The sequence below is a fragment of the Megalops cyprinoides genome, chromosome 23, assembly GCF_013368585.1.
Source record: "Megalops cyprinoides isolate fMegCyp1 chromosome 23, fMegCyp1.pri, whole genome shotgun sequence".
NCBI lineage: Eukaryota > Metazoa > Chordata > Actinopteri > Elopiformes > Megalopidae > Megalops > Megalops cyprinoides.
The window spans coordinates 21,655,719-21,680,013 of NC_050605.1; the positions used below are offsets into that span (position 1 = coordinate 21,655,719).

Sequence of the window (24,295 nt, forward strand, 5' to 3'; positions counted from 1 at the left end):
TGCATAGATGGCCATTTATATTGTTCCTATTTCATATTAACCCAGTGACTTTTGCCTCAAACAAAATAGACTTCTCTATCACAAGCAGGCCTGTGTCCGTGGTACATCTATTCACGTTACTTTGAAAGAAAGAATCGCCCTGTTACTACAAGTAGCCTCTGCCCTTCGGCAGAAAGAATCAGTTGTGAAAGTTTAACCGAGACAGAGCATATTTTTAGCAGAATCTGACCATAAGCAGAAAGACAGAGAAGAGACTGTCCTAAGGTAGTGGGCAGACATGCCTACAGGGGTAAAAACAAACCCCAATATGCAGCTATGTAGCCACCTAGATATTTTTCAACAAGATACATAACCAAGGCAAAAAGAAGGGAAAGTAGCAAGTGATAAAACCCAAGTCTTTCCGTGAATTGTTGTCAGACTGCTTCTGTAGTTCGCATAATGACACGCTGGGTAAACAGACAGGCAAACCAATACAGAGGAGAGCTGTCTACCGTGGGTGAGACAAAACTCATGCTAATGTTGTGTGCTAATGTCAGTGTGTCAGCTAGCCACAACCAACAGCGTGCAGTAGCGTTACAGTAGCTAATAAGCAAGGAACTGAAGTTTACAAACACATTGGCTCGGTGGTCAACATTTCAGCATAGCTAGCTGCCAGTGTTGTCAGAGCCACCGTTCTACGGTGGCAAAGAACTTTGCCGCTTTGTCAGCCTTACAAGACACGTTGATTTGCGTTCATAAGAACAGAACAGACGAGGAAAAAGTATCAGTGATGTCGTCGATTAGCTAGCTAGTTCATCAATTGCATGCAGTCATCCGTCTTTTTGACCGGGTTGTAAAGTTCCTGTCACGCACGCCCACACAGCATTCCGTCCACAAAGCTTTCCCCCGAAAAAGACAGCCCTCAGCTTGCTAGGTCGCGGGACATAAAGCCAAACTCGTTAGCTAGTTACGTAGACAATTATAGATAGACACATGTTAGCTAGCTAGCTGCTAAAACCTAAGAATTAATTTAGCGACACGGGACACACGAATTTGTACCTCTTTGACCGGGGGGAATTTTTTCTTGCATTCCATGGACAGCGATCGCAGATCCGTCTGCATATTGTCGATTAATTTCTTCACCGCTTCGGGGCTGCTGGTCGTCATTTTCCTAGTGCCTTTGTCCACAGCCTCCTAATGCCTGGTGTTTTAAAAAAATGCGATCGCAATCCTAGGACACGATCCGGCCTACTTTTCCACCTCCTGTGGAAAAAAAATGAAAAACGTTGTGTAGCTAGCTAGCTACCACTACAGAAGCGTCCATTGACACAATCTTTCACTTTTCAGATCTGCATTCTCCGACTGTCAGCAGATCCGCAGCGATGACACACGCATATACCTTTTTAACAGTAAATCCCAGTCTCGGCGTGGTGCGCCGTGATCATTGCAACGTCCTTCCCCGTACGGGGGTTACAGTAAGTGATGATTTATTTGTAAATTTCAGCCTCAGAGTGTCACGGCTATCTTCACCATTTGCAGCGCCGTTCCGATCCCAGAATGCCCGAGCGCCCGCTGACACGTCACTCCGACTTCCGTAAACAGTGACCGGATTTCACTAAATCCACGGTGGCGCCCCACGGCGGTGCCCGGAGCTATGAGTTGATTGACAGATGTTTGATGGCGATGTTTGATAAATCTGATATAACAACGTTGGACGAACTGAAACAAATATATGGAGTTCAACTAATACGAGTTACCGAGAAGGATCGTGTTTGTCCGTGCATATGCTTCTCCGTGTACATTTTTCACGTCCACGTTAATTAGTTTCAGTGTACTGTCGATCCAAGGCAAAACGATTTACATCGGTTTTCCCAAAAGGCGAAGTCTGCCTTGTTTTCTGTATGTATTCTACCACCACCTGGTGGGCACACACAGAACACACTGACCATACCGTTTACCGCCATATCGTAGCACGATGATCTCTGGGGAAAAGAAGTATAGAAATATAACACGGAACAAGCATTAAAAGATTGCGTCAGACATACAAGAAGAAATAGAAAAAAAATCACACACCAAGGCTTTGCATAACTTTATTGAAGTTTGTATATAAATAAACATGCACATTTCAAATGTAAACCCAAGTGAGCTCAAGTGCAGCCAAAAATCGAAACCCCCTGTCATGCAGGACACCAGTTTATTAACGTTACAAAAGTCTAAATCAAAGAGCATTCTTAAAATACTGAACCCAGAGAACACTGGCTAGAATCCTGAGCGACAGAGCCAAGCCACAGCCCGTACAACGTCTCTTTCCTCATATTTAAATACAATTTTTGTCCTCACAATGCTAACATATAAATAAATTAATTTACCAAATGCGCACTCACAGAGTGAACTCTTATATACAGTATTTATAGTCTATTCGGTTTCATGTCTCACTCAGTCAGATAAATATTGCACCCCACCCCACCCAAACGACCACATCACGTTCCAGCAGGTGTACCACAATAAAAGCATTTCCCTGGTGCAAGTTACATTAAAGTACGCCTGCATTGTGTTGCTCATATCAAAGGCAATGGTATCCCACTATCCCCTCACATTCAAATAAAACAAGAAAAAAAAAAAAAAAAACATCTCTAGACCTATAATAATGATGGGAAGGCAACAATCAAAGCAGCAGTCAGAACCTCCCCTCACGCACATGGTGGACATTCTGGCTCTCGGGTTTTTTGGGATGGCTGAGCAGCTGAACGCGGCGGATGTATGTGCAGCGTTTCATGCGGGTGGTGACACGGCAACGCAAAAGGCCGCAGTCTGAGATTACACTAAGGCTGTGGTGATTTCCATTCGGACATCAAACTGTGAGACTGACGTAATGCATCACCGATATTCATAATCTCAAAAGCCTCCACGTTGGCCATATGAAGCATAAAAGGTGAGAGCAACGTAGCAATGAACCATAAAACCTCGGTAACGCCATAATCATAATCGAATACTCTTACATCCACAGAAGGAGCCAGCTGATGCAGTTACACAGTGGAGTGTGGGGTTAAGGGGTCAATTTAGAGAGAAAACATGTATAAAGCAAACATGTTTATCCGCAAAATTGTCTAAAATTCTGTCTGAATCTGTCTTAAAGCAGCATTAAAAATAAACATGACTGTTAAACGGTTATAAAAACGTTCCTAACTCCAGAGTAGAAGGGTTGAATGATGCATTTTACTCGCAGGTTAAAGGCAGTTTGCATTTTTAAAGTGAAGGCCCTCCTCAGTGGTTGCCCATTGTCTGCAGTACATGTGGCACGCGTGTGGAGTGATTGTGCGACAAATTCAGAAGTCCAGTAGTTTCACCATGATATGAAAACCCGCATTCAGCACTCACTGGAAGTATTTACAAAGCAAAAAATAATGTTAAAATGATACGCAAATATGTCTATTGCTCGAGAGATATAAAACATAGCAACAGGGGAGAGCCAAAGTACAGATTACTGGCATTCTTTGGGCTCACAGGGGTGAGTGTGTACCCTGTATGTGCAGATAATCCACCTGATTCCACCTGCAGGCCCCATGTCTTATTGGGTGGGGAAATAAAATGGTTAAAAAATAAAGAAATGCACATGTAGGCATCGTGACCACTGCAGACAGACAGGCCTAGGCTGGGGCAGCCCCGGATTGCTTAGCGTTCCCTCAGCTGGACGTTCCCGTAAAGTCTCCGTACTCTTCCCCTTAAAGACATTCCTGCGTCTGAGCAGATACAGCTCGGTTGGGAGGCTCTCCGCGCGTCTCTCTGTGGTGTGGTTATGGCTTTGGACGTGACGTCCCCCCCGTCCCCCTCTCAGTTGGTGTTCATGGTGATGTCGTGGTTGGGCTCCCGCTCTTCGTCCTCGTTCTCGTTCTCGTCCTCGTTCCCGTTCTCGTTGTCATTCTCGTTCTCGTTCTCATTCAGGTCCTCGTCGCTCTGCGCGGACGCCCCCTGCGAGGAGGCGGCCTCCAAGGCCTCCCGGTCGAGGACGAAGTAGCCCGTCCCGCTAACAGTGTCCCGCCGCTGGTAAAATAGTACGTACGCAGCCTTGGACTGCGTGTACACGCGCGCGCGCACACATACACACACACACAGACACACACACACGCACGGAGAGACAGAGAGAGGAGAACAGTTAGTCACACACACCAGCACAATCACTGCACAGGTCACTAAAATAAATCCACCCAATCACAGGTAATTTAGGGTCACTACTGTGCAGAACCAATAAAACGCACTGATCTCCTGTACCTTTGGCTTCATGCTGTAGCAAGGTAGTTAATCATCAGACACACACCGATAACAATCTGTGCGTACGCCCTACACTCACAGTAACACATGAGCATTCTAAGATGCAGTGAACAAATTTATATCCTCAGGTTCACTTAAGACATCAGTGGTACTTTGTGATGTGTCTATCATACTCAGGTGATACTTTTTTCCCAGATCACACCATGTTAATGTAGGTAAGCAATACGAGAAGAGCAGGAGAACAGACAGATCAACTCACCACGATCTGTTCTTCATTGGCAGGCGACACACTGCTGTCATCAAAGTAGTACCACTTGTCATCGTCCTTGTTCTTAGCAAAGGCAGTATCTAAAGACACAAATAAGATAGCTCCTTCAATCAAAAGCAATTCCCACAATCCACATGAAGGAGACTGACATGTTTTATTTGCTAGGCTAAAGGAGAGATCAAAAGTGAGAATGAGAGAAAGTGAGAGCAATAGCGCATTTTTTTTTCTTACAATGCCCCCCTCCCATTCCTCCGTAGTGGTTGGAGACAGCGATCAGATCGTAGATGCAGGGGCCAGCGTTTGGGTTGATCAGAAACTCTGACATGTCCAGATCACTGCAGGGAAACGGAGACAGGGCTGACCATCGGATAATGTGTCATTTCAGCCGCCATGCTGTCAGAATACAGTATATACCTATGGAACTCTGTCCAGCGGTTTACAGTTTCCACTGGAACATTGTAAGAATACAAAATTACGGGATGGAATCTCATGTTTCCTCTTAAGGATGGAACGGAATTTTGATGCATGATTCCGACTGCAGTGGTGTGATATAACAATGGTAGCACAGTGTTCCACTTTGACCGGGTGATGTCAGAGCGCAGCAGAGTGTAATCTGTGCTTTGTAGCAGAGAGAAACAGACATGGCTGTCCGAGGGAGAGGAGAGTACCTGAGGGGGAAGTCCACCAGCGAGTCCAGCTTGTCCCGCATGTAGCGGCTGTAGGAGAAGCGTTTGAGGTGGACCACCATCACCGGCGGCAGCGACCACAGGTCCAGCTTCTTCGTGGCCTGCTGGTGCTGCTTGCAGTTGGGACAGTACCTGAGAGGAGAGGCCCAAGTCACGCGCTCAAACAACACATGGACAACTGTGTACAGATATCATTCCACATCATACACTCAAACAGCATGACATAGCCCTGCTTCCTGTGATTTAAAGGGTACATACTGACATCATCAATCTGGCTAGGAGGAAATAATTATTACTAACTGCTGACAAATTTCAAATTCAGGTCAATATAACGACTGTCTTTCATGGATTTTTTAATGATCTTTTCATGCTCAGTGAACCCCTCTTAATGTGCCAGAGTCTCACCATGGGTCCTCCGCCCCCAGCTTCTCCTTGGTGGTGAAGAGCTCAATGCAGTCTTTCAGCTTGAAGAAGGCTTTCTTCTGAGGTTTGTATTCCATGCTTTCGTGCTTCTCAAAATCCTTTTGAGTCAAAAAGCCAGAAAAATTCACTTGTTAAGCGTCTGCAGCAGCTCTGCCTGTGACAGAGGGATCTGAGCTTTTCCTCTCCAAAATGTGGAGTGTTCTTAACGAAGCGAAGAGCAAAAAACAGAGTCATACAATATGCACAGTCAACTGCCTACAATTGGTTACAGAATAACTGCACAGTCCAGCTTATTACAAATTATGCACCATGTACACATTCCTATTAAGGAAATACTGTCAAAATTGATTTGAGTTCATGCAATTAACAGGAACCGTACATAAAAGAGAAATCCTAACGCTCTGAGAGGGTCATTGCCATGGATTCTGTCTCACCTCTGCTACACTTTCATCAAAGTATTTCTTCTTCACATCAGGCTCCCAGTCCAAGGAGAGATAGGACCTGTCTGTTACAAAAAAAAAAAAAGTCAATTCAGCAAAAACATCCTCCCTGAAATTCCCGTGTTCAGAATGTATGCCTTGCATTTTGCATGACAGACACAGAAATAAAATCTGTCAGGAGTCTGTTTGCTCACCGCTGAGTCGTAGGTGTCCCTCGTCGAACCTGATTTCCTTGGGCTCCTCCTTGATGTAGCTGTAGTCCGTCTTGCCCATGTTGTTAAACTGGAATGTAAAGAGTCGCTTTTTGTGCCCCGCAAACGGTTGGCCTTTGGTCGTCTGGTCCGGGCCGATGCCATTCTCTAGATCGTTGTCCCCGCCCACCGAGTCCTCGGATTGGCTGTTGTCATTCTCAGACGGCAGTTCCTGGTCCTGACTGGATTCGTCGTCCTGTTCGTCAGTTTCCATCTCACCTGGCAAAGGGAGCGGTTGATTGGCGATCAGCCACAAACATGAAAAATGCACCAGCAACAAATTAACCGCACAAAACTAAAGAGCATGAAAGCTTCGTCTGGGGCAAGTGAGATATGAGACAGAGGCAAGGCATGCATAAATGCACGTGTGCACACACACACACGAACACACACAGACACACACACATGAACACACACACACAGACACACACACAAACACACACAAACACAGACACACACACACACACAGACACACAGACACACACATGAACACACACAGACACACACACATGAACACACACAGACACAGACACACACACACACAGACAGACACAGACACAGACACACACACACACACACACACACACACAGACACACACACAGACACACACACAGACACACACACAGACACACACACACACACAAACACAGACACAGACACACACACACACACAGACACACAGACAGACACAGACAGACACACACTCGCAGACACAGACTCGCAGACACAGACCCAGGCTGTCAGAACGCAGAGCAGGAGGGGGCGGGGCAGGACACTCACTGGGAGAGCCCTCCTCCAGGAGTCCATTGGTGGCGTCTCCGTTGATGCCATGCTGTTTGGGGACGTGCGTCTCCACTGACTCCTCCTCTTCCACCTCCTCGGGGGCTGTGCGTATGAACCGGCTGCAAATACAGCACAGTCTTGGATAGATTCACCACCACTGACCGGACTCATCAGATCAGCTTTACACTATGATTCAAGCTCTACTGGGTGACCCACAGTGCGGCTCGGGAACGGAGCGGTCCGGTTGGGCATGTGTACCGGGGGCATAAACTGCGCTGTGTCTTTGGATGGATGTTATCTGAGTCAGTGAGTTTCGAACCGAGGTTCTCGCTGCTCAGCTAAACCCTTACGGCCAGCATCGTTACCAGTTGAGCTAAAGGCAATTTGCCCCTAGCCTATACTGGCAACAAATGCTAGCTAATCAGGCCTCAGGGAGTGACGTAACCGCTGAAGCTGCTGTGCTACCCGCTACCCTGCTGGCGTTACGCAGGGCTCACACTGCCGTTCATTTCTGCTACATGTGCGTAGGCTCATACCACATGCGGAGCAGCAGCAGGTTGTAGAACTTCTCCTCACTCAGGCAGCGCGGCACAGTGATGAGGAAGGGCTGGCCGAATAGGGGCGTGCTGGTGTTGTTGAAGCCCGACTGCTTGTACTTCTCCCGCAGGTGCACCGGGATCACCACGTGGTCCGTGTCCTCCGCGCGGTTCACCGCTACCTCAAACCTGCACGTCCACCAGAGGGAGACAGGGACATCGTAACCAAAGAGCGGAGCCACGACAGACACCGCTGCTAAAGCAGATGACCCCAGAGCGATGGCGTTAAAAACTCACACGTATATGTCGTCCCGCTCCATGATGCTGTTCAAGTTCTCGTTGGTGGCGAATATTCGGTGGAACCGGTGGTTGTATATGTCTGTTACAATCATCTGCGTAACAAGAGGAGATGCTTACATTCAAAGACAGATAATCAGATAACTTCATTTCATGGCAAATCCACGCAGTCTAGATGTTTACCTTGTCAGCAGGTACCCCGGATAAAGTGGAGAGTGCAGCGCAGAGGTCGGAGATGTAGCCCACCTTGGGCACGGTCAGTTTATACTGAAACGCAAGGAGAGGTAGACTGAGAGAGTGTCCCAAAGAGCCCCCGAGGCACACGGGTGCGAGGAGCAGGGGCAAAGCTGTACCTGCGTGGGTTTGGCCAGGGGGTCCAGCCTGACCAGGTAGACCTCCAGAGTGCGTTCCTTTTTCATGGGCAAGGGGAGCGTCAGGTAGCAGAAGGGGTCGAAGGTCACGGAGACCTTGGAGCAGACGGGGCAGACGAGGGTGGATTTGAAGAGGCCGTGGAAGATGTCCACGATGATGGAGTCGTTCCGCTTGGTGTGGTTGTCCCAGGCCTCCTCGGCCACCACCTGCAGGAAAGCAAGAAAACGCAGGAGGTCAGGGGTCAATCCAGCTCAAACTGGGCCGTGCGCGGGGCATGTGGGTGCGGGTTCAGACCACAGTGAGAAGGTGACCATACTGCCTGCCGCTGCGGAGACTTGCCCCTCTGAGGACAGCAGAAAGGAACGCACGCGGTCCACGGCGACACCCTGCTCGGGTGTGGTACCTGATACCTTGTCAGGCCGGCCGTCGGCGTCTTTCAGCTGGATGTACGGCTTCTTGCGGATGCGGTTGAGGTCCTCGTGCAGGCCGTCCAGCAGGAAGGCCAGCAGCTCGTGGGAGTCCTGCTGCTGATAGCCTGAGAACTGAGGGGCGAAACGGCCCACCTGGGTCTGCATGGGTGAGGAAGGCAGAGAGTTGGGTTAAGGCTCACTGCCAGGGATAATCACTGCAAAGCCAATCACTTTCCTGCAAAACTCATCACTTTAATATCACGTCCAGCCAGCTGTCCAAATCTCAAAACATACTTTTCTTTGTAGGACAAGCAATCAAACATTTAACACTAAAATGATATAATATTATAAATATTTCAAATATTTGATTTGACTTGTCAACAAATTCCAATATACAAATGACAATATACAGCTTAAAACAATCACTCTAATACAATTTCCAAGATGTCACCACACACACACACACACACACACACACACACACACACTTGTGCACACAAACATGCACACGCGCTCCTTCCAGGAAAATCAGTTACAGAAGGCAACACATGGAAAATCCCCATCACATGGCACAATTAAATCACAGTTAAATCACGGTTTCACAGAAATCCAGTCTCACCTTGAAGGGCCGGGGGGTGACGTAGCTGTACTTCCCTGACCACACCTGCTTGATGAGCTCGGCGTACACCTTGGCGATCTCCCCCCTCATCCCCAGGGGGTTGTCCAGGTTCAGCTCGTCCTGGTACTTGTCTTGGAGGAAGTATTCCGTGAGCGGAGGGATATTGCTTAAACACTGCGTCAAAATAATCATAAAAACGATGAGAGAACCTCTGGAAAATAAAGCAATGCCTGAGATATAACAATGTAATATGAAACACCAAATCAAACGTGAGATGTCGAAAAGGAGAGATAAGAGGCAGGTTAAACACTGAAACGACGGCTGGCATTAACAGTCTCAGTTGACACAAGACCAGTAAGTGTCAGAAACACTGAAGGCACACACAGGCATCATCATAATTTGTTGAAGCCTGACAACAAACTCTTTCACAGTGAGAATCTATTAAGAACAGACCTATCCCTGAGCTCAACCTTCTAACAGCAAATTACACTCTTAATTACACAATTGCTTGCATATAGTGGGTAACGGTGCAAACAAACATCCTAATGAGGAAGGTGTCTCAACCCTGCTGAGGGTCCCAGCACACTGAATGTGGATCTCCACACAGTGCTGAAGCCTCAGACATCAAACCATTGTGTTTCTACTCTTGATATTACTGATAGTTATTATTGATATATTAGACAATTATTAAACATTTTAAAGCTGTGTCCTCACCAGTCACTGCCTGAGGTTCACCATAGAGTGTGAGGAACCTGAGCCAGAATAGCATGCAATGTGGATCTGACTGTCGCAGTCTGCACTGAGGAAAGTGCCTACAGAATATGTGCTTTGTTCAAGAGCTCCTGTATCCCACTCCAGGGACCACATAAAGTTCCTGCAACAGAACACACAGCCCCCGCTCTCTTCAGTAAACCGGAGTCTGCAGGTCTTTGCGAATGCTGGATTCATACCCGCATGTGTCTAAAGGGTTGAACTGTGTTGATCTGCTGTCGGGAACCTTATAGGTGAGGCGAGGAAGGAGGGGGATGCAGGGGCAGGATGGGGAAGATGAGGTTTGGTGAGGGGGGCGAGGCCAAGCAGTTAGGGGCAGGGCATTGAAGTGGTGGAGACGGGTGACTGGATGGGGAAGGGTGAGGTGGGGCAAGGCGGAGCGGTTTGGGGCGGGGCATTGAAAGGGCGGGGATGGGTGATTGGATGGGACAGGGGCCAAACAGTTAGGGGGTGGGGCAATGAAGGAGAAAGGAGGGGCGAGGTGAGACGGGGCGGGGTTGAGTATTTTGGGGGCGGGGCGGCCCTACCTGCACTGCAGAGTTCATGAAGCAGGTGTTCCCTAGGTTGCACAGGCCACAGAGTCCCGGTCGCTCGCTGTGCCGGCCCGGGTCCGAGCACTCGTAGCTGTTATACGCAGGGTACGACGACAGGCAGTAGTTGGAGTTTTTTACACTGCAGAGAAAAAAGGAGACAGCAATACAGTGCAGTGAGGAGTCTCGCACTGAAAACAGGAAAAACACACACACATATACCCACACACACAGTGCAATCCAAGGTTATGTCACATCTGTATACAGATAACACATCAGTAATTGGCCAAGAACTTTTCCCCCAATAATCACTGCCATTGCCAATACTTCTGTAAGATCCAGAAGGGAAAAGAATGAAAACAGAATACAAAAGTTTGCATTAAAAATCCCTAAAAAATAAACCCGCGCTCGTTACAATAACGAAAGAGAAAAAAAACTACAACAGAGAAAAAAGAAAATAAAACACCAGAACAACAGAAAGCAGAGTCATTTAAAATGTGAGAAAGTTGCAGAGAGAGAGGCTGAGAGAGCGAGCTCGGGCTACAGCGCGGAGGTCTGTACCGTTGCTGTAGCGGGGCAGCCTCACAGCCCCCAGCGCTCTCCTGCCTCGCCTCTAAGTCTGCACACTCTTTCAGACACCACCAGCAGCATAACAGCATCTCCCATCAGTCCTCCCTGTACATCCTCCGAGAGGACAGGAAGGAAGGAGGGAGAGGAAGGAAGGAAGGACGGTCGGAGGAGAGAGAGAGGGAGCGAGAGAGGGAGAGAGAGAGAGAGAGAGAGAGAGAGAGAGAGAGAGAGAGGACGAAGGTGAGGAGAGAGAGAGAGAGAGAGAGAGAGCCCGCGCCCGCGCCTCGGTTACAGGTGAGGCCGTGGAGATTTCGGGGGGCCCTGGGTGGCGGCGCGGTCCCGATGCGCCGCGGAGGCTATTTATAGCACAGCTCTGCTAAGGCAGCAGATCGAGGCGCCGGCATGCAGGGGAGAGAGGAGAGCCTGCGCTGGAATACGACGCCGGCCACGGAGGGGAGCCCGCGGAATCGCTACGCCCAGCCCCACAATGCACAGCTCGGACTGCACAGCTCAGACTGCACAGCCCGGGGTGCCCAGCGCAGAACACACAGCACAGAACGCACCGACCGGGGGTGCACAGCCCGGGGTGCACAGCGCAGAACGTACAGCCCGGAGTGCACAGTGCAGAATGCACAGCTCAGCACTGCTACCACTATCAGAGGCTACCCTTCCAAATCAGACTCTCCATTTTATTCTTGGCAGACTCCTGCCGTTTGAGCGTGCAAGGGGGGTTATTTAAATAAATAAAACAGAAAAGAGAGCATTTTGAAAATAATTGTGCCGTCAGCACCAGCAACCTCTTCCTGATCAGAACTGAAATACAACGGGTGGGGGGGATAATTAAGGTAAGTGGCGATGTAAAAGGCGTGTGAGTGCCGGTGTGTTTTGGCCGGGACGGAACCGCTCTGCAAAAGCACAGGGGAAGGGCAGATCCAGCAGGCTCTGAAGGTCACAGGAAGTCAGACACTGCAGTATGTTCAGCCCAGCAGCTCCGCGTCCCAGGCAGAGAGAGAGAGAGAGAGAGACCGGGATGCAGTATCTGGTGTCAGAGAAACAGCAGCAGAGACTCCATCGTCCTGCAGTACAGTCCTGAATAATGGAAATCCAGCCTCTCTCTCTCTCCCTCTCCCACCGCCAGCTCACTCAGCTTATAGACGTGACCTCAGATGTTTCATAACCGCCAGAGGAGGAGGAGTACATCAAACCGCACTCACGGTCATCTTACCAGCCATACAAATTGGCATTTAGGGAGAGCTGTAAACAGCTGCTTCTCTTGGAAGCAATACATGCTAAACTGACCGTTTCCACATGTCCTTGCTGTATTAACCAGATCCAATGATATTAAAAAAAACAGAAACATTGTGACACGGAAAACCAGAACACTCCATTTGCTTACCCCATGCTTATTATAAAATATAACACAAAACATAAAATATACTCCAGCTTACATAATGCATGAAAGTTTCACAACTACTGCACAAAGTACACACAAACATAATTCGACACATAAAATCACGAGTGAATAATATTTCAGTGACGACCATTCCCACATGCAGAGGTGCACAAGTGGTAGTTAGACAAGACCCAAAGCACCACTCAACACCACACAGCTAGTGCTAAAGGAGACCTGACAGAGGCCACACAACTCATGCAGTATTGCGAAGCATGTGACCACAAGAAACCCTGCCCACTGAAGCTCAGCCACACCCACCCAGACTGATGCTTACTTTCTGTTGTTGAAGCTGTTATAATTGTTTGACAGAGATGAAGGGGAGATCTTTGGTAAAGTCGAGAGATTGGAAGCACCTGATGACCTTCAAAGATAAAAGTATCATCAGTTAGAAAAGAAAAGGTTTTAAAGAGCTTGATTGGGGATGTGAGCTAGTTCACAAAGCAAATTATCAATCAATAAATCTGGCAGACAAAAACAAAATAAGAAAGATGCATAAAAGCAAAAACATGAAATCTTTGTTGGGATTAGACTGCAATAATCTGCACTGTCCACTTAACACTTAACTCCCACCACCAATGTAGTGGGAAAGCCATGGAAAACAGGACACTGAGATTTCCCAAGTAAGAGGCAGCAGAACCTCAATCACAGTAACTCCTAGCAGGAAATCATAGCCAGGGCTCTTTAAGTGAATCATTTCCTAATTCCTGTAATATGGCCACAAAAATATGACCGTAAAAAAACCCAAAGACAATTACCATTACAGATTAATATTGAAAACGTAAGGTATTATTGCAGGCCTTTTTAAGAATCTTAAATAAGACTGAAAATGTCCACTCATGACCGCTGCTTAACTCTAAAACAGACTGCGCTGTAGACGTAGCAGAACTTTACATCCTTAAAGGTGACGGGGAAGCTAGGCGATCAGCGATCAGAAGCAGCGGGCTCGTGGGCACGGGCTCCGAGAGATACTGTAGGAGCAATGCTGAAAAAGGGCCATCGAAAGAGATTAACACAATCATTTGTGCTCTGCGTTAGGGATCCAGACAAATGGTGGAGAGAGGAATATAATAAACAAAATATAATTCTGACCAGACCACCCACCCTCCCTTCCCTTCCCCGCTTCAGCTTGGCACCCCTCCCCCAGTCAGCCCCCCCAGGCCACGCCCACCCCCACCCCCCCTCGGCGTGGTGACATCAGAGCACAGCAAAGCCGCGGTTACGCACTCACTTGGGTGTTGAGGAGCCTCGTGGCCACGTCCCATCCTCATTTTTTTGCTCTATTACAAGAACCTGCAAGGAGAACCATCATTTCAGAGACTTCCCCTGCCACACTCCCACCCGGGTCGCTCACACCCATACCCACACCCACACCCGGCTGAGGGCTCAGTCCGCTTCTGAGAAGGGCTTACTCTATGCAGCATTCAGCCTGCAGAATGTTCCTCATGTTCAGTTCTATTTCATTTCAGTAGCCCCTTCTTACATCAGCTGTTACCCAACTCTTTTCTCCTTCAAACAGACATGAATGGCTGATGTAAAAAATGACAGACATTTCTCGAACAAAAAAAAATACACCACTAACCGTTAGCTGACAAAAGGCAGATAAAAAGCAAAGTGACGAGTTAGTTCAAATACACAGCTGGGTTGAAGTCTCTTTTGGTGATGACATGGAACTCTCTTACCTGCTGATAAACAATGTATTCTCATTTTACAACTAACATCATTAAACCAACAGTGCGTGTCCTAACTGAAACGCGAAGAAGGAAGGTCATACAAATCTCGCACCTGAAAAATGAGGAATTTGACCATAGATTATGGCATTAGGACAAGAGTGAAGTCATTGTGGGAGAGGCAACCAAGTGGAGTATAAGGTGGCCAGACCGTACTTTTGTCAGTTGGATTCATGCAAAATTAAATAAATTAATAAATAAATAAGCAGAAAACAAGTCTGAGAAACAACTGACATAAACATCTAGGAAACAAAAAGAACAAAAAAGCAGGATTTTCAGTATAAAGCACCAATAAAGAGCACCAAAGGAGACGGCAATTACAGTACCCAGAAAAGCTGTATCAGTTTCTTACAATCATCATTGGCTGCGTTTGAAATCGAACTTGTTTGAAATTGTTAGAACAAAAGAATGTTCTTATCATTCAAACAATCTGAAAGCAATTGCTACAGGAAGGCATACATCCAGGAGACGCATGAAATATGTATTGTTTCATATTTTACGCTCCTTGCACTGGTGACTCTGTAGACACTGACTGTCACCCACATATCTGTTATCTACCACAATCTGCTGCAGCCAGGGCATGCAGTGTCCCGGCTGGCCACTAGGGGAGCCAGAGAGCAAACCCAGGATTCCCTGAATGACCTCACCTCCCCCACCTCGGCCTACCAAAGCAGCAACATGCCAACGAAGGAACAGCAAGTCCCAGCCATGACGCAGACACACCCCCCAGACCCACCGGGCAGGGCACTCTCAGGAGGCTAAATCAACATCCACATACACCCAACACATCCAGCTTAGCAACAACCTCAGGCCTGAGAACCAGAGGCAGACAGAGGCAGAATCTAGTGTACCACATATGGCATGTGCTTTTAAGTCATGACTCCAGAGAGGCAGAGGAATTCACCACTACTCTGACAAGTATCGCCATCAGTATTTAAGAAATAAATTTAAAAAGAGAATGTCTCGGTTTTACAACCGATTTTCTTCTCCAGAGGGGAAACATGTTCCTCGCTGAATCTTCGTGATGACATGGATTGCATTTCACTTTGCTAGTACTAAATTGTGAAACAAACTCAAACACGCTAAAAGCAAAAAAAAAATCACACTAAATGTTACTTTCCTGCAGAACATTTTATTCAGGAAGTTCAGAGCCCTGACATGAACAATAGTGCACACCCACTCTAAACATTATCGACGTGATGCCGCTTTGTTAGGTTACCTTGCATGCTTACGATGCTCTTTATATTACATACCAAACTCTAGAGCCTGATTTTACAATCTAACAAAACATCTGCACTTCTCATTTCATTCCAGCACACATTCACCCTCAAAAAGTGAAGCCGCTCAAGGACAGACGGCACAATGGCTTTGTGTGAGGGAGTTCTTCTGAGCCTCATACAGTTTTACAAGGCATCCACAGCAGCTGAGAGAGAAGAATTCAATTCTTTTTTTTTTTGCCAAAGACACATCTTATGGGAATACTTTGATAAAGCTGTTCAGATAGGCAGAAATGAACAAAACTTCATACCCAGAGATGGCAAACAAATGACACAGAACCACTGGCTCAATGACACTACATGCCGCTAAACCAGTCAGACTACAGACACTACTGCAGCCAGTGATGGTGGCAGGGGAGCACATGAGAATCCCTACAATCTATAGCATAAAAAAAGACCAAAAGACACCGCTCGGTTTGGGATGAAACCACTGTACTTGTCATTAAGTGTAGGTTGTGGATGAGATCGGCCAAGGGGGATTTATACGAAGTCATTCCCCATGAACTCCGAAGCACCACAAAGACAGGAGATGCCTATCCCTCCAAGGATTCTGTTAGAGAAATTTGCCACCAGGATTGCTCATTTAATGTTTAAGGGTTGCTTGTTCAGAACTTTAATCCATAACTAGGTCACTTCATGAACCTGTAAGGTCAATCAGAATATGGACTCAGACCCATGCAAAACAAAACTGGCCCACAGATACCAGGGGCCAGACTATTAAAGTACAAAAAAGACAACCTGTCGAAAGTGTAACAAACCACAACAGATTTAAAAACACTGAATGAGAGCTGCCAAATGGAGCTTACAGGAGTTTACAGACATCAGCTTCATGGCTAGCTGTTGTCTAACAGGAAATAAATGACAACAGAACAGGTGTACAGGGAGAGACAGCTGTATACATAAAGCCCAGTCATGGCCCAGATAGAGACTTCAGAATCATGGATTTAGGGAGTTTTAAAGCCATACATCTGCCCATCAGCCACAAAACACAACCCTGGTTTTGACAGAGACTTCAGTACTAGGCGCCAGTGTTACTGTTTCCATTGTACTTGGCATTTCACCAATATTTTTGTCTGAAATCTGTGGTAGGTGAATGGGTCACATGCTACTTTAACCGACATCTCAGACTGTGACACAGCCTTTCTGTCTTATGATTGGCACATGGCAGACACTGCCATCCAAAAAGCTTTGCACATTGATCTCAGACTTTCTGCCTTACGTAAACCAAATAATAAATGGAGAACTTTGATATTTTCCTACCAACTTGATTGTGACCATTGCTGCTCTCAATGTATCTAGCATCTGACTGTCATAATTATGTTGTCGTTTTCTTGCACAGGCCACAACAAATTTCCTAAATCTTAGAAATGACTGTGCACTTCACAGACTCTGCAGTGGCTGAGAATATTATCCATAGAGAGGAGAAATTAGATAGAGGTAAACGACAGGAAGGGGTTTGGTGGCAGTACATGCATTTCTGCATTATAAACAGGAACTCCACAGAGCAGTATTACACAGGGGACACATCATGCCAGCGGTCCACATAACTGGCTTTGCCTAAAGCGGAGAAAATGCCACCACAGCAAGGTGCAAATCCCGCTAAACCGCTGGTCTCCAAAGGCCTAGGCCTACTGTTCCTATCCAGAGTTTATTGTGCCCAGCTGTCCGGTCACACGTCCGCACTAAAACAGAATCTCCTTCCTGATAATCGTGTGCTGGCCGTCCTCGCTGACTGAGCTGTGGAGACAGGTAACAGGGCTCTGGAAACTAAGCAACGCTTCCTCTGTGCACTAAGTTGTGATGAATTTTGAAAGGTCCACCCTAAGGTGCCCGGCACCTAGGCCTGTAATTCAGACTCCAAACTAACATTTTAGCAATTGCGTTAGACAATCTGATCACTGGCCATCTGGAACAGCCTCAAACATTCACTAAGATTCTTCAAGGGAACTGAACCTCAATGTCTCTGGACCAATCAAACCCGGGCCCTGTTATCCAGCCTGATCACAACAGGAAGTCAACATGACAAATCCAGTGAGAGCCAATAAAGAGCTGAAAGGACTCAAAGGTACACCCTGCACACATCCTGCGACTGTGTTAACCTATGACAATACTCAAAGCATGACGGCAACACAGTGAGACATGCCTAGCCTGTGAAGTCACTTAATGATGGGCTGAGAAGTCTCAAGCCTCTCACAGTCTCTCGGCATTGGCCTTAAGGAGTCTGTGTTCAGCTGTGTTTCTATAAAACAACCCCTGTGGTCACAAAAAGGCAGGGAAGAAATGGTCTGACTGACTTGCTGGTAGTGTTCCTAACACAGATCTGTTACGAGACAGTGTGTAAGCTGTAGAAGATGGGAGACCTTATTGGATACTGTATATCCCTTAAGAAGTGCTCTGCATGTAGCTGGTTGTAAAGGAGTGCTCTGTATTTTGCTGGATGTGATTGTAATGCAGTTCTCTGTACCTGCTCTTTGTAAAGTAAGGCTGGATGTGATCATAAAGTAAGGCTGGATGTGACTGTAAAGTCTGGCTGGATGTGATTGTAAAGCAGTTCTCTGTACCTGTCCTTGATAGAGTCCAGCATCCTGGATTGTGCTGTCTGGTTTACTGAGGGGCTCAAACGTGTTGCTCATGTACTTGTTCCACAGCCTGGTCTCCTTCTCGTCAGGAATGCTGAACAGCTTCCTCATCTCCTTCTCAATGGTGTCTATGTGACAGAGAGAAAAAAGAAAACAGTAAAACATTCGATATTCATATACTACAGATGAATAAAGATGGCCAGGGAGTCAGCTAGCTACTTCACACTGACTTCAGATGATGGGCCATGACCTTTCATTGGAGAGAAAAATAGAAATCTAATAAATACCAGTGTCTTAAAGCCAAGCATACAATATCATCTTATGTAGAGCAAGTACCAAATACATCAGTTACAGTGTGATATTTGTGGTTCTGTGTGTGTCTGTCCTTGCTTTTGCGGGAGGGCATTCTTTCGGTAAGCGTCAAAGCATTGTCGGTTTCTGCACTTTAAACATATTTTTTTTTCCAGACTAAAACACAAGTCAAAGACAGTTCACTCCGAACTAGGGAATCACGCACAAGATGAAAGACAGGCATTCACTCTGGACACTGTCTGAGAGAAAAGCTTACCTATGGTGTCGGCTTTGCTGAATCGCCTGGTGACAACATTTTCCATGTTCCTGTCCTCGCACAGCTTGAGTTCTGTGAGATACACCTCCACCTTACAGTGCTTTACAAACATGCCCTGTTCAACCACCTGCAACGAATGAAAATAAGCACACTGTCACATATCACAAAGAGCAATCTCTGTAACGCTGCAATAAGGAAACTACTAACATACATGAAACGTCAAGCATTTTACCTATAACTACAAGAAAACTACCACTACACATATACAACACATATGTTAGAGAAAGCCTTCTCCTCCTCTTGCAGATACGACCCAAATAAATATGTAATCCCATAACAACCTCAAAAAACGCTCAAAAAAACAAGCAGGTGGACGGTCCGTCCCCAACCTAAACAATCCACAGATCTTCCCTACTTCACAGACACATCTCATGGAGGTCACTGTTTCTCATCGGGTTTTTACAACTCGACAAGCTAAAACCCAAACCGCACCCACCATCTCTGCAGGTGTCAGAAGGTAACTTTTCTGGGTATTGGCAGTCACGCTGCAGCTTCAGTCGGGTTTCTGAGCCGCTCCGGCTCATGGCGGGCTCGTAATATAGCAAGTCATGAGGCCCTTAATTTAGCAACACGGCGTGGCGACAGCTGTAGGTCTCCTCCTATTTATTTCACAGCGCCCCTGCACTGCCGGCCCCCGCTCTCTCCCCGGCACCGGGGCGCAAAATAAAGCCGCAACCGCGCCTCACACGGACCCCCCTTGCACAATGAGCGGGTGTCATAAGCAGCCACACGCACAGCACGTGGGAAAATCCCCTTCCTGTGCCAAAGAAAGAAACGTCTGTTACGCCACGACGACTGTAATCATGTTCCTGTTTGTCTTTTTTTCCCCCCCAAAGCTCCGACACCGCTTCGGTCTGACCTCAGCAGGCGTTCCGCCCCTAAAACAAGGTCACCGGACCCGCCCCTACAGACGGGGGGACTCGGCGAGACCCGGGAGAACCGCGGCCAGAACCCAGACAAAAAACCCAAGCCACCTGCGCGTACCAGAACCCCCAAAACTGAAAAAAAGAGAAAAGAACCTCCTGCATGCTGGCTGGTCTTCTAGATCGCTCCCTGTAGCGTTTGTGTCGTCCAGAGCGCTCTGAAAATAGAAACGCCGCAGCTACCCGACACCCCCGACATACATGGCAAAAGGGGAGGGCCCACTGAAAAGCAGAGGCCACACTGGCGGCCATGTTGCCATGACTGAGTGAATTGGAGAAAGGCAGAGTCATACCTCTGTTTACCTGTACACCTGAAGCCCGATACGGTGGGATTTAAAAACGTTACAAACCTCATCATGGAATTTAAGCAGCAGAAAGATTATTTTCAGCTGATTAAAATCTGACTATATGAAATACAGAGTAAAAGCAACACAGAGCACCCCCTACTGATAGAACAGGAGGAAAAGACAACCAGATGACCATTCTGAAAAATTGGTTCTAATTGCAGAGCTCATTTTGCAATTAATCATATCAATAAGAAACCAAAAAAAGCTACATCTACTATTTTTTTCAGGACAATTTAGATGAAAAATACTATCATTAGTCTATATATACTGATATTGCCCTTTATCACATTTTGCCATCTTTGCCATCATATCTTTATTAAACTATGAACTTAAAATGTCAGAGTTTTCGCTGTTGTCACAGAGGCTTACAGAGACAGCAGTCACAGCACGGTGACAGTTCTCCGATTCTGAAAATACTCAGACACAGCAGCAGGGACTGACGAGTGACAGATGCCTATTTCAGTCACTGGCAATGGAACATACTGGAAAAAAAAGGATCAAACTGGCCGTATGAGTCAGGTTCTCCAGTTAAAGCTGAGGTTTTTCTACATAAAAGCATTGATTAGGGTATGCCGCCACATGGCCACCAGACCTCAAGACAGCACCAAGAATTTAAAGCCTTATTGAGTGTGTCCGGAGAAAACTGGGAGTGAGGCTGTGAGTGTTCTGAGAAGATTTATTGGACGGGTCTGTTCAGAGGGACTCTACCTTGCGTGCTATTGGCTCCTGGTTGTCCGTCAGCCCGTACCAGCTGACAAGCTTATTCCAGCCCTCTGTGGGGACCAGGATGTAGTCCAACTCATCAATGAGGTGCTCCTTGAGGACCAACACATCACCATCTGCACATGACCAAGAGAAGATCATCACTCAGCAGAGTGGAGGACTGAATGGCTCACTACATGCTACAGCAATAACTACCATAAATATCACTTAAAAAAGGGAGCCAAGTCTAAACAGGAAGTACAAGTGACATAGTAGTAACCCCAACTCTTTATATTAAGGGAACTGATAGCTGTCAGCATCCACATTGTTTTTGTCTTGATCTGATTCGTACATATACTCACTAGCTGCTAATCAGCCTTCATAAATTATCAGTATGTATCTCTGTTTTCCAGGTTATCATCTGATCTGTATCGCTGTAAGAAGTGGACTGTACCTTTGAGGAGTCCAGAATTGTCAACAGGTCCTGGGTAGACATTCTGGTCTCCCATCTGATATCTGTCCCAGCTGTCGAAGCCCACATACTTTTTCCACTGTTTGAACCAGCGGCTGTCTACCAAGTACCTGTGAAGGAAAAAAACACATAGATACATTATATACGTACTCACACACACACACACACACACATATGTATATAAGTCCTAGTGCCTTCAGACTTGCTGCCTTCAGTCATGACCAATAAGACAGAGATGCAGCTGACTTCTGCTTCTAACGAAAACTAGAACAACATACAATCGGCTCACACAAGTCTATCTCTGAACCGACACAATTCCCTCACTGACAACAGAGTTCTCTGTCTCCTTCACCTGTAACTGGTGACCCACTGATTCTGTCCTCATTCTACCTGTGAATAAAGCGCCGGTGGCTTTCTCCCTCGAACTCATCCAGCTACGGCTTTTCACAGTGAATGGGTAGAGCCCAGAGTCCTGCACCAATAGGGACGCCGACAGCTGTTGAAAGCCTGTGTGCTGTAAACACATCACCCAGAGTACTCTCAAAGCCACCTCGGCACCTCTACCTCTGACGGCCTCAAGCACAAAAAACTGTATCACTGTAACCACTATTACATTTACAACTGAGGAAACTACATGGCTTGATTGTACTGGTACTGTCCTTCATAAACTATTGAAACTCCTCCCTAGAATGGCAGGCATATCACAGCTTTGGGATGTGAGAATGATACAAGGGCATTATTAGGGCAAAAAAATACCCCCAATTTAATACAGGATGGTATAAAGTCGGTTTTCCCCCTAGAAGCATACTGATCACATTATTGCTTCATTTCTGACTGAGCTGGTCCAGGTGACTACTGCTTTAAAGGATATTCATTCAAACAACGATGCATCTGTCCAGATAACACGGCAGAAGTTTCACTGGGTAATTAATTGGTACAACGGTGACTTTGGGATTCTCAGCGCCAGAAGGGTCCATAGATAATGTACATCACTCAAAATGCTAAGCTTTTCAGCTTGCCAACTAACTTTGAGAAGCAATTTTATGTCTTTGATATGCCTCTGGGAACCGAACACTAAACCTTCTGGTGTCAGGGAATTCATGACTCACATGACTACTAAACTGTCAAAAAAGCCAAGCCACAAAACAGATTAGCCTGACAGCAGAAGGCACTTTGAAAAACTTGTTGATATTCACTGAATCAATTCAGGTTGCCTACCTCAAGGTTAGACTGTATCAGCTGTGTCCTAACCATGACTCAAACTCGTAGCCTTCTGGAAACGTACTGAATTCCCACAAAAGCACAAATGCACATTCCCTGCCTTGCAAAGACTTAACCCTAGGAGCTGAAAAAGCCCAGTGTTCAGCTGGCCTGACAAATAACATTTCACTAAACTAATTTACATAAAACACATAACCATATCATGAACAAAGCATGTCACCAAAGGACAAAGCATACTAATACTTTTTTAATAGTCCCGTATTCCTGACCAAGATTCAAAAGCCAATGCTTATCCATGTACTATGTAAGCTGTCGAAGGTTTCACACTGAACACAGATCTTCTTTGTTTCTGAGCATACCTCTGCTCAGAAGGATTAACGAAGTAAAATCGAGAGGCTTAACAAACCGCTGTAAACTAATGATGTTTGTTTCAACACAAACGCGTCATCGTGGTACTATTTCTGTACAGCGCGTCGCTCAGAATCACAACATGAAACAGGTACTCTGTAAACTAACCGTGGAAATCACATCATTTATTACGTTAAAACACCCGACTGACATCATGTAGGCTGAAACCTTAATGTGAACTAGAAGCCAAGAGTCACGTTTAGCTGGCCACACTGGCCACACTGGCGAACCGGTTCTGTTTACCAGCCGAAGGGCCACGCGTGTGTGAAGCATTTGTCGTGCGCTTATTTCAGCTAAGTTTAATTCGCCGGCTGGTCTACATTAGCAAGCCGGTCTTCGCAAGTCAATCAGAGCCATCACTCAGCCAGCCTCAAGAGAGCCACGACAATCCCAGTGAGTTCCCCAACTTAAGCAGTGACAAGGCGTTTTACTTACAAACCGGTCACAAGTCTGGCTAGCTCTTATACAGTTATTCATGGAATGTAGACAGCTCGCTGGCTGGCTAACTGTAAAAGCGGCCCGTCTCTGCCAGTTTCCCCTGCATTTTACTTTGACAGCCCAAACAAAGGCAACCGTTACGGCCCCACAAGAGCCCGGACGCTGTTCGCCTGTCCCTCACCAAGTGTCCCCCTTCCGCAGCGGCGTTTTCAGCAGCGCCGCAACCTCCCCTCGCTGAGTATCCAGATCCGCCGCTCCTCCCTCCGCCATCTTCCTCTAACATGACGCGTTGCATCATGGGAACGAGAACGTCACTGGTCAGACGGACGGAGAAAAAAAAGCAGGCATTTCCAGCCAATCATTGCTCGCCTAACTGAATAGGGGTTAGGCGAGCGATGACTGAATAGGGGTCCCCATCCCAAGTGAGTTTACCTACCGCAGATTCATAAACTGATTTAGAACTAACCTGTGCTGGGGAAAAGCTACTCGTTTTACTGACTGTCCACGACTGCACTGCGTTAACATAGCTAATGAGAGCACAGAAAACTGTTGACACCAGGGATGGATTCAATACATGACACAGTTAAATGGAAAGGAAGAAAAGCAAAAAAGAAATTGTACTGCTTTGTAAATGAGTAGGCTAAGTGAGCTGCCCCCACTGCTACTTAACTTTTCTATTGCATTGCGTTATCACAAATACCCCTAATTGCGATTCTCACCATTGTTCTCTCATATTCAGCCAGTAGGCACGTCTGTGCATTGCACCCAAATTCAGGAAAATATTAATAGTGCTCTTGAAAAACCTACATTACCTGGCATAGACACTGTATGGAGGTATCGCATGATTTAACACCCAAATACTGCCATTATTCTCCTGTTATACTGCATGAATTCAAAAGCATGCTATTATTCCAA

At 46.7% G+C, this 24,295-nt stretch overlaps 2 protein-coding genes across 10 annotated transcripts in view; both read right to left on the bottom strand.

The window, feature by feature from the left end:
• The window catches only part of LOC118770203 (protein MON2 homolog), a 38,580-nt gene extending 37,043 nt beyond the window's left edge, over window positions 1–1,537 (bottom strand). For 3 of the 4 annotated variants that reach the window (XM_036517737.1, XM_036517735.1, XM_036517736.1), the window contains exon 1: window positions 1,039–1,537. In XM_036517737.1, coding sequence (XP_036373630.1) covers window positions 1,039–1,146 — 108 coding nt within the window. In that variant the 5' untranslated portion in view covers window positions 1,147–1,537. The remainder of the gene's footprint in view (window positions 1–1,038) is intronic. The other variant, XM_036517734.1, reaches the window with a different exon arrangement.
• Window positions 1,538–2,934: 1,397 nt separating this feature from the next.
• Window positions 2,935–23,650, bottom strand: LOC118770481 (ubiquitin carboxyl-terminal hydrolase 15-like). 6 transcript variants are annotated; one of them, XM_036518186.1, is made up of 22 exons: window positions 23,562–23,650; window positions 21,296–21,423; window positions 20,848–20,978; window positions 18,810–18,936; window positions 18,224–18,369; window positions 13,887–13,948; window positions 12,933–13,019; window positions 10,633–10,777; window positions 9,335–9,508; window positions 8,716–8,874; window positions 8,287–8,511; window positions 8,117–8,200; window positions 7,934–8,028; window positions 7,637–7,825; window positions 7,098–7,219; window positions 6,260–6,535; window positions 6,060–6,130; window positions 5,608–5,723; window positions 5,185–5,334; window positions 4,748–4,851; window positions 4,508–4,596; window positions 2,935–4,050 (listed from the first exon to the last, which is right to left on the bottom strand). In XM_036518186.1, the coding sequence occupies exons 1-22, from the start codon at window positions 23,648–23,650 to the stop codon at window positions 3,811–3,813; spliced, it is 3,009 nt and encodes a 1,002-aa protein (XP_036374079.1). In that variant the 3' UTR covers window positions 2,935–3,810. The 6 variants fall into 6 exon arrangements, with proteins under 6 accessions (XP_036374079.1, XP_036374081.1, XP_036374082.1 ...); XM_036518188.1 differs by lacking the exon at window positions 12,933–13,019; XM_036518189.1 differs by lacking the exons at window positions 20,848–20,978; window positions 21,296–21,423; window positions 23,562–23,650 and adding an exon at window positions 19,889–19,936.
• Window positions 23,651–24,295: the final 645 nt, after the last annotated feature.

What these genes read in the sequence shown, in the direction of transcription:
- LOC118770481 (XM_036518186.1), bottom strand. Translation starts at nt 23,650, where the DNA reads ATGGCGGAGGGAGGAGCGGCGGATCTGGATACTCAGCGAGGGGAGGTT. An exon ending in CTGCGGAAGGGGGACACTTG is followed by an intron (nt 21,424 to 23,561) that starts GTGAGGGACAGG and finishes TTTCCTTCACAG; the next exon opens with GTACTTGGTAGACAGCCGCT. An exon ending in CTGGGGGCGGAGGACCCATG is followed by an intron (nt 5,335 to 5,607) that starts GTGAGACTCTGG and finishes CTCTCCTCTCAG; the next exon opens with GTACTGTCCCAACTGCAAGC.